Source organism: Cynocephalus volans, chromosome 3, assembly GCF_027409185.1.
Source record: "Cynocephalus volans isolate mCynVol1 chromosome 3, mCynVol1.pri, whole genome shotgun sequence".
In the NCBI taxonomy this organism is placed as follows: domain Eukaryota; kingdom Metazoa; phylum Chordata; class Mammalia; order Dermoptera; family Cynocephalidae; genus Cynocephalus; species Cynocephalus volans.
This window is the reverse complement of record NC_084462.1, coordinates 13,446,577-13,461,420: the sequence shown is the minus strand read 5'-3', so window position 1 is coordinate 13,461,420 and position 14,844 is coordinate 13,446,577. Positions and strand designations below refer to the sequence as shown.

General features: G+C 38.1%; 1 protein-coding gene across 1 annotated transcript in view; it reads right to left on the bottom strand.

Annotated features, from left to right (window-relative positions):
• LOC134372447 (uncharacterized) overlaps positions 1-14,844 on the bottom strand; it is a 66,502-nt gene that overhangs the window by 36,917 nt on the left and 14,741 nt on the right. Inside the window, exon 4 of the mRNA XM_063089946.1 lies at positions 5,932-6,013. Coding sequence (XP_062946016.1) covers positions 5,932-6,013 — 82 coding nt within the window. The remainder of the gene's footprint in view (positions 1-5,931; positions 6,014-14,844) is intronic.

Here is a 14,844-nt window from a genome sequence, read left to right as displayed (position 1 = left end):
CTTTGCAGAGTTTACTGGTCAAATATCTGTCCATTGCCCTCAGAATAAACTGTTACAATATTTTCCAGCATACTGCCATCATCTTTCCTAAGAATACTTCTTCGATTCCTTTATCTAATGCTTCTTTCATGTTTACCGATGGTTCCAGCACTGGACTAGCAACAGTAATTATTGATGACCAACTTTTTTCTAAATATGTTCAAGCCTCCTCTGCACAGCACATTGAACTTCACGCTGTTATCTATGCTTTTTTCTTATTACAGGACAATCCCTTTAACTTATATTCAGATAGTCAATATTTGATCTTAGTTTTGCAGGATATTGAAACAGCCCATAAGTTTTGTTTTTCCTATCACTTTTGAAATATAGGAACTTCCTTATCTAAGGGGGAGACTCAACATACAATGCAACTTCACTGTTTCCTGAAAGCAGCCAGCTGTAAAGTAACCAAACTGTAGCTTGTAAAACTGTTAATGGTTATTAAATAAAAAGGTCCTTAGTATTCCAAGTAAGGAAAACTTGACAGAGAAATGTGAAAACTAATTGGTTGTTGATTAATTATGCAACAAGTCTCATCAAGGTTTCCAACCAGACAGTTTGGAATCTATGTCAAGTCACTCTGAGACCTACTCTAAACCTTAACAAAAAGCAAGGATATGTTTGTGTCACCAAAAGAGGATAAAACTTAATCTTTGTCAGTGACTGAAAGAACTTTTAATTGGACAAAGTAATTCTTTTCTTAACTGCATATACTTCTCTTCTTTGCCAGGGACTCTGGGGCTTTTTGAGAGATGAAGCCTTGGCACCAACCAGACCTTCTTTTTGGGTCTGCTGCTTTTCTCTTGAAACCCCAAAACTCTATAGCTTTATCTCTGTTTGCTCTCTGGCTCAACCTTAAGCTCAGTGACCTATTTAAGACACAAAAAACTAAACTAAAATCAACCTGTTTTGTTACCTTATTTTCTCTAAAACAAGGTGAGGCCTCACAGATAAATTGACATCTTTTAATAAAAGAAAACAATTCAAATCTGTCCTTTTATATTAGTGAGTCCTTTATCTGTCTGTTTATGTCTACATATATGTGTGCATAAGTATAGGATGTCTACATGTTCATGTCTATATGTGTGTTTGTATCATCTGCATGGTACCAAATTGGCTTATAATTAATGCATGCTCATTAAATAAGTATACTTTTCAAGCTCACATGACTTTAATTTTCCAAAATTGTTGATACAATAAATAAGTTTTCAAAATTTAATTTAAACCTTTGCCTAAATTTGCCTTTGGGTCAACACATTTGTGATATGTTTGATACATATTTAATTTTAAAAGCTAAAAGCTATAAAAAACAAAACACTGACAGTTGAGTTTCTCTGTTTCTGTTAACACATGCCTTGTTGTTAACTTCTGTTTAGATTACTAGTCAAACGGGATTATATATGTCTTTGCTAGAGGCTTTTTCAATTATAGACCTATCCTGTAACAAAATGCTTTAACTGTAAGATCTTGATTCATAACTTTTGCTTTTTCTTTTAATTAAATAAATAAATAAGAGGGATATGTGAAGGATGGATCTATAATTCCTGAAGTCAATAGATCTGTTAATTACTCTGCTCACTCTTCTGCTTTACCCATTTGTTTTACCACTAAGCCTAGGTTTGGTTGTTTTCATACCCACATCCAAGGAAAATTGGCACACGGGATGGAAGCATCTTCAAAAGGACTCAAACCTCGTCCAGGAGTTCATATGCAGACTGTAATGATGTATGGATTGGATGGGATAAAAAAATAAAAGAACTGGTGCTCAAGGAGCCCCCCCCCCCGGGCTGTCTTCCTGTGCAGATCAGCATGGACAGCCTTTTGTCAAATACCCCCCTGGCTGGAATGTTATTATCCCACTCCTGTATTGCACCACCCTGTTGGGTTTTCTTCAGATAATGAGAAGGCGTTATGGGACTGATCTCATTGTAACCTAGAATTCTTGTTGCCCTCTGACTGGGTGATGCCCAGGGGTCAGGTGACTAATATATAGTATGCAATTTAGGGTATAGCCCATCCAGGTTTGTGAAGATAGCTTGCTTCATTGAGTGCTGTTACTGTATTTATCAAAGACCACGTTCAAAGTCTTGTGATTTCCTATGGTTTATGCTCCTGTGTAGCTCCTCCCAATGTGCTACTTGTGGGAAAATTTGAAATAACACCCCATGGTAATTGTTGTAATATCTCCTGTAACCAATGAACTGTCTCAGTTGCATCCCTTGTACATTGTACAGTAGATATTGTATTTGTTAACAGCATTTAAAATTGCTTCCGTATTTGCCTTTTTGTGCTTTTCAGTCTGCCTCCATTTTAGCAACCAATTACTGTGACTCTGTACCATTACCCACCTATTATGGCTTCAGATGGGAGGTCCTGGTGTCGTCATCATCCAAAATACAGAAGGGGAAAATGTGGGGTACCGAATAAGCACGTTGACAAAGTCCTTGCTGTTCTTTTGCCTACTTCCCCTTCTCCCTCCCATTGAGGTCTGACCTTTGATTGAACCCAGGACCCTGGAAGCTTTGTAAATGAGAAACTTATGTTCTTATTTTGTTGCTAAGTAGTTAGCTATGAATTTTCAAGAGTGGTGGCAGCTGAAAATGTTTTATTGTATAAAGAGCTTGGTAGCAGATATAATTGATTTAATCAATATGATTTGTTATTTTCACTGGCTTATAAAAAGGAACCTAAAATAAGCTAAGATGCCTTACAGGTCAGCAGCCTGCAAAGTCCTTCTGATCCCATAAAATAAATCATGTCTTTCTTCATTTCCCACTGTCTCCCCTCAGGATACTGGTTGACAACACAGTAAGAGTAAAACCAGTCTTCATTTCACCAAAACCATTTAGAAGTATGAATTGGTCAAAAATATGTATTTATAGGTTCAAAGGTTATTAATTAAGGTCCTATGTTGCAAACTGCATAAATGTCCATCTAAAGGTGGCTGCTTGAATACATGATGGCCCATTCATACAATGTAAATTTTTACAGCTGTGTAACTGAGTGAAGAACATCTTTACACACTAGTATGAAATTCAATTCAGGGAAGGAGAGGGTAAACTGTCTGGTATTCTACAATACTTCTTATGATTGTGAAGGGAGTGAATATAATCTCCTCCCCTTAAAATATGCACACGCATTTAATTGCTTTATGAAACTATACTAGGATTACCTAAAAAAAAAAAAAAAATGACATAGCAGGGCAGAGACTGACCAGGTTAAGAGACAGAAATGGAACCTGGAATATCTGAATTGATCTTGTGTCATAGTTTTTAGGTTTGGATAAATACACGTTTTTAAAAAATATTTAACAATATTACATTAAAATGAAATTAAGCAATCTATAAAATTCAAAGGCAAAATTAAAACAAATTTTATAAAATTGATCGTGTGGTAAGTCTGTGTCCTGTGCATACACAGGAGTAGCTTCAAGTAACAAAAAGTAAATTTGTACTGTATTTTTCTACCAAAATATATCAAGGCACAAATACTATAAATATCTTAAAAGTTTGCTTATCATTGTGTTGCTCAGACTATTGATATTAATATTTTGAAATTAATATTTAAATGTAATTGAGAAACGAGACTTTCACCAAAAGGAAGAACAAAGAGAAATAAATAGGCAAATAATTTAAGTTAAAATTTTCATATGAAATTTACCTGAAGCATCAGCATTACCTTGATTTGTATTTGATTTGAAGCATATAATATATACATATACTACTTAGTGTCTAGATACTTTGACCATCTCCCAAGTTATTACCGTTCCCATTATTTAGACTGCATGGTTTGCAAAATACAACTTCTAACTAGAAGAAAGTAAGTGTCTTAAAAATGTCCAACTGCTAATTCCAGGTCTTCAGTAGGAAGTGTTCAATACGACCCTGGAATATCTTGTCAAACCAGCATGCAAGGAAACTTTCCCATTTGCCTAGGATCACTTTAGAAGCTCACACTGGTTAAGGATCTGACAAATTATACTGGAAACTGATACATAAAGAGAAGGCATTAATCATTTCTTCTGTCTTATCATAAAGACTGTATTCCAAGGTAGCTAAATAGATAATGTGGTATATAGAATAATGGTTTCTCAAGGATGTCCACATTCTAGTCCGTGGAACTTGTGAATATGTTACATGGCAAAGAGGGATTTTGAAGGTGTGATTAGCAGAAGGATTTTAAGATGAGGAAATTGTCCTTGATTATCAGGGTGGGCTCAATGTAATAGAAGTGTCCTTAAAAGAGGGAGGCAGGAATATTAAAGTCAGAGAGAGAGAGACAGACAGACAGACTGGCTGACTGACTTCTGGTCTTGATAAGGAAAGAAAGGGTTATGAGCCAAAGAATGCAGGTGATGAAATTTATTCTCCCCTAGAGCCTCCAGAAATAATGTAATGCTCTTGACATTGTGGTTTTATCATCTCTGACCATGAGAACTGTAGGGTAAATTTGTACTTCTTGAAGCTACTAAATTAGTGGTAATATTTCACAGCAGTAATAGGGAACTAATACAAATGATGATGAAAAGTTCTTCATAAACTAATTCCAGGTTAAAATGTAGAAATAATGGAACATTAACATTTTAATTCCTCTAATATAGTAACAGATCTAGGAAATGATCATCAGTGGCAGCTGAAACTAATAAACAACAGGATATTACTGAATTGTTATTTTTATAGGTATTGATACAGGAGGTGTCTGGGCTTGGGTTTTAGGACATGCCTCTGGGTTTCCAGACACTCCCTGAGGTCTCAGATCCCCTCCTCTGAGTTCTCCCCTGGAAGAGTTATTGTTGCCAGTTAGACCTATTTTTACCACCACCAAGGTAAAATGAGACCACAGGGGGCTTGCTTATGCAAATCTAGAGGCTAGGCATGCCCAGTAGAGAGCACAGAACATTCTTGAATATGACTGGTACATGTGATAGAGTCTGACCAATGAACATGCTCCAGGAAGGGACTGACTGAGCATGCACAAGACTAAATGTTACATAAATGGAAGCCACCCTCTTAACTGAATGTTCATTGGATAAAAGAACTGTAAAAGCCAAATCCCAGCAGAAGGCAGGGTTGTTGCTCACTTTCCTGGGGGCAACTCACACTCTGCTGGCTGAGGTGTGTATAGTTTACTTTGTATCATACTTTCAGCAAGCAGCTGCTAATTCTCTTAAGCCAGCTTGCACTTTGTACTGAACTTTAAGTATGTTTTTCTTGCTTTCATGCTAGACTTGATGTCTGTATTGAAGTTACTTTTGTGTTAAACTTGGTGTGGGCTCTGCTCAGTCTCTGGAGCTATGCTGCACTCTCTCTATGGAACCTGTATTTCTTATCTGATGTTATATTAAACTAGTTCTCATTTTCTACTATGACTCTGCCCTTGAATTCTTTCCTGTGGCTGAGTCAGGAACCTGGTAAGAGGACAGGGTGGATTGAGGCTGACTGTCAGGCCCCCTGGACCCTACCTCTGACATCAGTATGATGTATTCATGTTATCATCATGAAAGCATTTCATCTTAGGAGGTAAATTCCTGATCATTTGGTTCTGGATGTAATGATATATCTTGGCTTGTCTGTAAGATAATCCATAAAGGATAACTGTATAGGGATAGTTGAAATAAAATGGCCATATGCTGGTGTGAGGAAAATGAAATAGTTTAGTCAGGCCCCCTCGCCTCAGGTCTGGCTGAGTATGATTCAGCACATCCTTTGTAAACAAGTTGCGTGGGAGTAGAGTTAGTGTGCATGAGTGCCATGTGCCCTTTGGCTTGTTGCCATTTTTTTGTGTGCTCTTCGATATAGAAGGCAGCGGCTCTGAACTGCTAGTCCACAGAGCTCTTCTAAAAATAAAGTATGTCCACGATGCCAGCAGTTACTCTGTTTTTCTTTCACTTACCTGACTCAGGACCTGCACAGGACCCAGCAGAGGGGTTTTTGATCCAGCCTGACAATTGGTGTACTTTCGGCAGGATGAGCAGCTAAGGGAGACAGGAGCCCCTTGGGAGGGGGAGGAGATATGGCTGCCCTCAAGCATGTGGTACCTGGTGACAGTGTTCCTGTGGACTTGGGTTCCATTGGAAACATGAGACCAAGTGGATGTTCCCCCAAGAACATAGAGGAAGCTCTCAGGGTAATGAGCTCCATGGTGAAAGATGAGGACTCCCAGAGAATGGCTGGCTAGATGGGCTGGGTGTGGTTTGCTGTACTGCAAGCCAATATGGATCGGGCACTTCATGAGGCAGCACAGCAAAAGGCAGACATGCTGGAGAATGAAGTACAGCGACAAGTCACCCCTGTTCCTAAAGCTGAAGATGATGAGACCCTGAGGGTGAGTTGGGAGAACCTGTGTGTCTCCTTGCATGATCTGTTGTGCATCAGAAAATGAACCCCTAGCTGCTTGGCCCCTACTATTGTGGGACCTAGGGGTGGATGGCAAATGTACAGTGTGTGTTAGCATTAGTGGATACTGGTGCAGAGTGTGGCCTGATATATGGCAACCCTGGTAAGTTTCCAGGGCCCACAGTGAATGTTGATGGCTATGGAGGACAGACTATTAAAGTCAAAGCTGTGTTTTTGCCACTAGGCACTGGACAATTGTGCCCTTGCATATATACTGTGTATGTGTCCCCAGTAGCTGAGTGCATCTTGGGTGTAGATGTACTTTATGGTTTGCACCTGCAAACAACAACTGGAGAATTCCAGCTGTGGGTATGGACAGTAGAGCTTGTGCTGTGGGGACATGTCAAGCATGATCCACAGGTGTTCCCCACACTGAGGCATGTGGTCAATGTGAAACAGTATTGCTTGCCAGGAGGATGTGTGGAGATATGTGCCACTATATTGGAGCTAGAAAAAGTTGGCATCATTCATCCCACACATAGTCCTTTTATTTTTTTTTTTTTTTTTTAGACTTTCTTTTCATTATCTCTGTTTCATATTTCTTTTTTTTTTTTTTTTTTTGTCTTTTTCGTGACCGGCACTCAGCCAGTGAGTGCACCGGCCATTCCTATATAGGATCCGAACCCGCGGCGGGAGCGTCGCTGCGCTCCCAGCGCCGCGCTCTCCCGAGTGCGCCACGGGCTCGGCCCCACACATAGTCCTTTTAACACCCTGGTATGGCCAGTGAAAAAACCTGATGCTACTTGGGGAATGACTGTGGATTATTGGAACTGTACAAAGTAGTGCCTCCTTTGCACATGGCCATGCCTTCAGTTCACAACTTGATGGATCAGCTGATGACTCAGCTAAGAACTTATCAATATGTACCACACCTTGCAAATGCTTTTTTCTCTATCCTGATCTCAGCTGATAGCCAAGATCAATTTGCCTTTACCTGGGAAGGAAGGCAATGGACTTTTTAAGTCTTTCCCCAAGGCTACCTACATAGCCCAACCATCTGTCATGGCTTAGTGGATGGGGACCTAGCCAGGTGGACTAGACCCAGCATGGTTACAATGTCTCATTACACAGGTGATGTCTTACTAACCTCTGATTCCCTTGCAGATTTAACTAAGGTGGCTTCAATGCTGCTAGGTCATTTGGAACAATGTGAGTGGGCCGTATATAAGGGTCTTATCCTTTGGATATGTACTTGTAAATATCAGCAGTGGCTGGTAGGTCACCGACCCCTGTGGGGACAAGCCATGTGGCAAGAGTTATGGGAATTAGGGCATGGAAAAGAAGTAAGTCTTTTCCATGTGACAGGACATTTCCCCTTAGCCAGTCCAGGCAATGATGAAGCTGATGCCCTGGCTAAGGTAAGATGGCTGGAGAGAGCTCCAGTGGCTGATGTAGTTGGGTGGCTACATTGGAGAATGCAGCATGCTGGCTGCAAGACCATGTGGTTGATGGCCCACCACGTGCTGCATAAACCGGAGAAAGAATGCCCCTGTCAGGCAGATGTACTCCTGATGAGCAGACGTGGGCCCCTGATGGGCAGATAACCTGTGTGAGAGTGCCCCTGACATGATGGCAGGTGGATCTTTTGGGACCACTGCCAAAGTCTGAGAATTGCTGGTCTTATGTTTGTATGGCCCTGTGGGGCCCCAGACCAGGTAAGTACTGTGAAGGCATTGAGTAGCCTTATGGCCATGTATGGTCTTTTGAAAAGGGGATTAAGGTTGTCTGCCAATCCCCCATTGTTGAAGGGATGGACATGGTTATGGCTGACAGGATCTTAAATGAAAGACCCTGCAAGGGCAGGCCCTCTCCAGTGGAAGCTCCATTGCATAGAGCTGCAGCACCTTTTCAGGATGGTAAGCTGGCGTGTATTCTGCTAGAGGGACGAGAACTCCCTGTATTGGTGCCAATGACCATTTTGTCTTTTCGCCCATAGTATTGTGGCTGCAGGCACCAGAGTCGACTGGACACATACATATATTAATGTGCCAATGTTTCGGCTGCTGAATATGCACTGAGTTTCCTACCAGTGTGGTGCAGGATTCCTGTGGAAAATCATCCCAATGACAACTGCTAACTGGACATGTGTATGGGTGGGGTTTTCATGGCTAAAAGTTGAAATGATAGAGCGACAGTGACAAGCCTCAAGGAGTATTGAACATATAATATGTACAGAGATTATATGGATGCAAGGATCAGCCATCCTTGCTAAGGGAACATTGCAGAAGATTCTGAACACGTAGATTGTACAGCAAAGGACCCCGAAGGGGTGGAGTGTGAGGAAAATGGGAGTAGTTTAGTGAGGGCCCCTTGCCAGACCCAGATCCAGCTGGGTATGATTCAGCACATCCTTTGTAAACAAGTTGCATGGGAGTAGAATTAGTGTACATGTGTGCCTGTGTACCCTTTGGCTTGTTGCCATTTTTTGTGTGCTCTTCGATATGGAGGGCAGCAGCTCTGAACCGCTGGTCCACAGAGCTTGTCTAAAAATAAAGCATGTCCATGTTGCCAGCAGCTACTCGGTTTTTCTTTCGCTTACCTGACTCAGGACCTGCACAGGATGGGGTAGAGGGATCTGTGATCCAGCCCGACAGGTGGCACTTGTTGAAGGTTGTTATGCATGTTATAGGATTTATTAATTGATTTTTATTTTAATATATATTAGAATTTTCTATTATATAGCACTTATAACAATTTTAATAAACTTTTTCTTCCATTACAAATTTTGTGAGTTTGTTCCATTGTTGTTTCTTGTTCTGAAACAAAATGTTTTTTTATTCTTTGTCTTTCATTGTTAATATTTTATTCTTATATTAATATTAAATATTTTATTCTTATATTAATATTAAATATTTTGATCTGTTGTTCTTAAAATATATTTAAAAGTGTTTTCTCAAGATTGAGAGTCACAAATTCAAATGAATTCAGTGTCCAGAAAAGACAGATAAATGGGCACTTTGCAAACTGGAGGAGGTAAAACTTGCCAAACACTCAAGTTCTTCTAAACTCAAATGTGTTATAAGTTAATCACATTTTTCAAAATAACAGAAGAATCAGGATTTTTCCTACCAATATTTGAATGTGAAAAATTTGCTTTAATGAAAATGTCTGGCACACAAAACCAGTATATTTTGGATGAAACCTGTGGATGGCCAGTGATGAAAGAATTTTCAGTCATGGATAAAGATGCACAAATCCGAACTAAAATATAAAACAAGTAAATACAGCAACATTTTTTTTAAAAGATGACTGGTAAGGGGATCTTAACCCTTAACTTGGTGTTGTCAGCACTACGCTCAACCAGTGAGCTAACCGGCCATCCCTATATAGGATCCGAACCCACGGCCCTGGTGTTATCAGCACCGCACTCTCCCGAGTGAGCCACGGGCCGGCCCAATACAGCAATATTTTAAAGGAAGACTTCCCCATGTATAACTTTTCTTTCTTTCAGAAATGAACTGGCAGTTTAGTACTGAATGAATGGAGAGTTATGGAGTATTTCAAAACTGATCAGAAATAAGACAATCGTCCTGGTTGCCACCATATTGATTCACTAATTTTCTGTTGTGATCAGTGGAGTGGGGCAGGAATAATTATGAGATGAAATTATTGTAAAGAAAGATGTTAAATGTTCAAACTCCAGAGCTGAAGTTGTCATTTACTTGAGAAACACTATCGAATCACATAAAACATTGTTAGAGTTAGTAAAATAGTTAAGGATGAAAATGCATTCTAGATAAGTATTCAGAAAGCAACACATTTCTGGCTTGTAGCAATATTCTCTTTAAAAGTATAAATAAAATTATCTTTCATAAATGTAATTAAAATTTTTCAAAACAATATTATTATTAGGTAATTGTAAAGGATATTGATGGGAAAAGTAAGAACTAGCTTAATATATTAACATCAGAATGAAATGAGTAGAGACACACTGTAGAGTAAGGAAAACATTGAATATGAAAACAATTCAATTCATACAATAAATATTTTATATAAACAATATCAAGTGTTAATCTTTGTAAATTTCTTCTAGTGATTTCAAGCTATTTTTATTAAAAATTAATAAAATTAAAAAAATTAAAAACATGCAATAAAGAGGATTTGCCCCCCAAAACATAAAGTCAATTAGCAAGATCTCTTTACTGATATACAAATCTACAATTAGCTCAATGGTATAGAAAAGGGAGCTTTTTCAAGATATATATATGTTATTTTTTAAATTTTTAATTAAATTTAATTTGGAGAATTATTACCTAGTAATAAAATATATTAGTTGAAACACAGAGGTAGTAAATTTTTACCTCATGCCATACCTTTAAATAACATACATGATCCAAAATCAAGAATAATAAATTTCACAGTTAAAAATATTTGTATATTCTTATAATCTTGGATAGGGTGCATTTCTGTTGCTTATAACACAATACCTGAAACTGGGTAATTTATAAAGAAATGAAATTTATTTCTCACAGTTTTGGAGGCTGAGCAGTCCAAAGCCGAGGGAACATATCTGGTGAAGGCTTTCTTCTTGTTGGGGGCTCTGTACAGAGTCCCATGGCAGCTCAGGGAACCATAGTGAGAACGGCAAGAGCAAGTGAGAGCTAACTGTCTCACTCACTCTCCTTATAAGGCCATCAGAACCATGCACATGACAATTCATGACAGTCCTCATGATCCAAACACCTCTCAAAGGCCCCACCTTTCAAATCCATAATTGGATTTCCCACCCTCTTAATGTTACAATTGAGATCAAGTTTCTAACACATGAACCTTTGGGAGATACATTTGACCCATAGCATAGGGTAAGTCATTACTATGCATGACATTGACAAAGGGCCATATTTTTCATAAAAGTGAAATATTAATAAAAATAATCAGAAATTAAAAATTAAGATATTTAAATATGTGAAATGCAAAAGAGAATGTTGCCAATAATCACCTATCAGTGTTGATAGGTGTTCAATACTAATAAGTTACATAAAAGACAAAAAATGTTTACAATATGTACAAAGATACAGTCCTGAGAGAAAATATAAATGTAAAATATTTGTATCACAAATCATCACAAATGCAGATGAAATTGAAATGATTTTAACTATAGCTAATATTAATTTGCCCAAATTTTATTATGGGTTAAATTTTTCTGGAAGACATTTTATATATCTTTCATTTCCTGTCACTAACTGTAATTAATTAAAAATGATTTACAATTGGTAGTTCTTTAAATCTAAGCACTTAAAGATGTTGAAAATCTGACTGCAGAGTACTCATAAATTTAGATTTATATCGGTATAGTTTTATCAACCACTTTTACCTCAACAGAATTTTAAAAGAATCATTTTTGGTTTTGAAGCACTTCATTTAGGTTTTATAAAAGTAAGACTTTTGTAAATGGAATACTACTCAGCCATAAAAAATAATGAAATTCTACTATTCATAGCAACATGGATAAACTTAGAGAAAATTATTTAAGTGAAATAAGCCAGGCACAGAAAGAGAAATGCCACATGTCCTCACTCATAAGTGGGAGCTAGTACAAAGAAAGGAAAGAAAGAAAGAAGGAAGGAAAAGAAAGGAAAGTTAAGGAAAGGAAAGGAAAGGAAGAAAGAGAGAGAAAGAAAAAAAGAAAATAAAAATAATACATTCAACTTAAAAAAAAAAGAACAGAACTGGTTATTAGAGGTGGGAAAGGGGCAGGGGGGAGGGGTCAGCAAGAAACTAGTTAAGGGTCACAAAGATTATGTTTTGTAAACATGAGTAAACTAATTATCTTGATTTGATCACCACATATTGTACACATGTATTGATATTCAATTCTGTACCCCACAAAAATATATAATCGATTATCTTTCAATAAAAAAACTGTCAGAGAAAGTAAGACTTTTCCTTTCTATGATCATATTTCAGTGTTTCTTATTACAGCAAACCATTTATGTAATTGAAATAAAGAGGGCAAATGGCATTGCAGTTAGGGAGGACAAAACTCACTCTTGTTAAGCATCCACATCAACCTGTGTGGCCCACGGTCACGGATCAGCTTGTTACATGAAGGGAATATGGAGAAAGAATTTATTCAGCAGTAGGTGAAACAGAGGTGAGTTTAAAAAGATCTTGCAGAGTATACACAAATGAATAGAAATCTGTCTGTTAGGTTCTTCACCAATTGTAGGCAGTGTTCCTTCTTGGACTGGAAATGTGGAGGGTGTTCTTTTCCTGGGATGGGAATATGGAGGGACGAGGTGAGTAGTGAGTCAGAGGGAAGATGCACTTTGACTTTATACATACAGGGATTCATTCGAAATATTCATAGAAAAATAGTTCAATAATACTTAAGACTTTAAAAAGTTACGACATCATTGGTATAATAAAATGTAAGAGCACGGTACTGTAACACCAAGGTCTAGGGTTAGGATCCCTGTACTGGCCAGCCACAAAAAAAAAACAAAAAAAAAACAAAAAAAAAACCCATTAAATTAAATATATAGAAAGAGATCAATGAAGCAAGAGGAGAATAAATAACTGGGAATTCTTCGGAAGAAAAATCATAAAGTGAATTTTAATGAAAGATAGGTCAGTAGACATGGTGTGGGCATTAATAAAGTTCCTTTAAAGGCCAAACACCACACTGCTGTAGTTATTGATCGCTCTAACCTTTTAAGAATTGCAGTAACCAGCTGGCAATAAAGGCTCAATTTTATCCTCATCTGAAGAAGACTAAAGGATCTAAATAGAGAGAGAGAGGGGTGAAATGCCCTTCAATCAGGGTCTCTGGTCAGAGATTTTTTGCTTGTTTGATGAAGAATCTACTTATTAAACTAGATAAGGAGGGAGGATACAGACGAGAACAAAGAAGCAATTCAGGAATTTTGAGGATAGAGAAATATAATAACATGAGAATGAGAATGTTAAGGCACTTTTAAAAACATGATTACCTGTTGGCAGGGTGACATATCTTGGGATTGTTAAGGTCCAGGAATATTTCTTTTGGCTGAAACCTACAATCTCTTCCCTGCCTCTTATTTATCTGTAAATATAATTTGAATTACTATAAATGGGAGAAAGAATGAGACTTTCACTTATCTAAATGGGAGAGAAATGTTAAGAGCCTTCTGTTGATGACAAAACGTAGAGACCTCATTTTGCACAACCAGCTCTTTCACAGAAGCAATACACATACCAGTACTTGTCGTACAGACACCAGGTATTAGCTCAGTTGCGGAGACTTCATCATCATGAGTAAATGTTGTGAAGTTCTGTGTGTTTAGTAGGGGACAAATGAGAGATGATTTCAGAAAGCTTTGTAACAGGGAGGAAAGATGAGAGGTGACAGGCACCTTTGAAGCATGCGAGCAGGATGGGATGTGTCTCTAGTTCCCTCAGCAAATGTCCTTCCTACGTATGTAAACATAGACTTGTGTTCCAAACCAAGAAATGTTTTACAGAGAATAGTTAATACTGGACTTCCTGACATATTTTCCATCTATAGACCTGAAACTTATTTGAACAGAAGAGTGGGTTACTCAATTGGCATTTGGTGTCAGGGCAATGGCTGCAGTTATGGCATTTGTGTGGGTGTAGAAAGTGGGCATCTGAACCTGAAATAAAGGTTTGGGATTACGTGATGTCATCTTCTTGCTGGGAAATGCGCTTATCAATTCACCTGTAATTGTAATGATGGTGTCTGCAAGGAGAGTGGAAATTACTGCTGAAAAACAATTGTGAATTGTATCTATTACTGAGACTTTCAATGCTGAATTATAAAGACTTTCAGTAGGAGTGACAGAATCAGCCAGGGAAGACCTTACGTAGGGAATATGAAAAAATAAAAATAAAATTCATCTCTAGGGCAGGTGAGCAGAGGATTTTGAAATCCAATAGTAAGGGAAGGAAGGTGAGCATATGGCTCTGATGGATGCTAAGTCACTTTGAAGGTTTAGGTAGCAAAATTTAGGGGTTTTTTTTGTTTCTGTTTTTTCTTTTCTTCATCCCTTACAGCACAGAGTTAAGTTGAAGATGGATAGTGAATGAAGAGTTAGTTTGCAGAGCAGTAAAAATGAAAAGGAAACCTGTGTGTGATATTTGTTCAGTGTTTCAAGAAATATTTATTGCATAGCTTCTGTGGGTTGGGCACTTTCTTCATCAATATACAAAATCTGAAAATAAATTAGCCTATGTGGAACTTAGAATTAGCTGATGGAAACAAAGTAAGCAAAGCACCTGTGTTACTAGGTTACATAGCATTAGAGGGTGATGAATTCTATAGAAAAGGACAAAGAGCAAGATATGGGTGAGGGTAAGTACAGTGGTTTAGGATGGAGTGAAACAGTAAATCAGGTGGGCCGAGCCCATGGCGCACTCGGGAGAGTGAGGTGCTGGGAGCGCAGCGACGTTCCCACCGCAGGTTCGGATC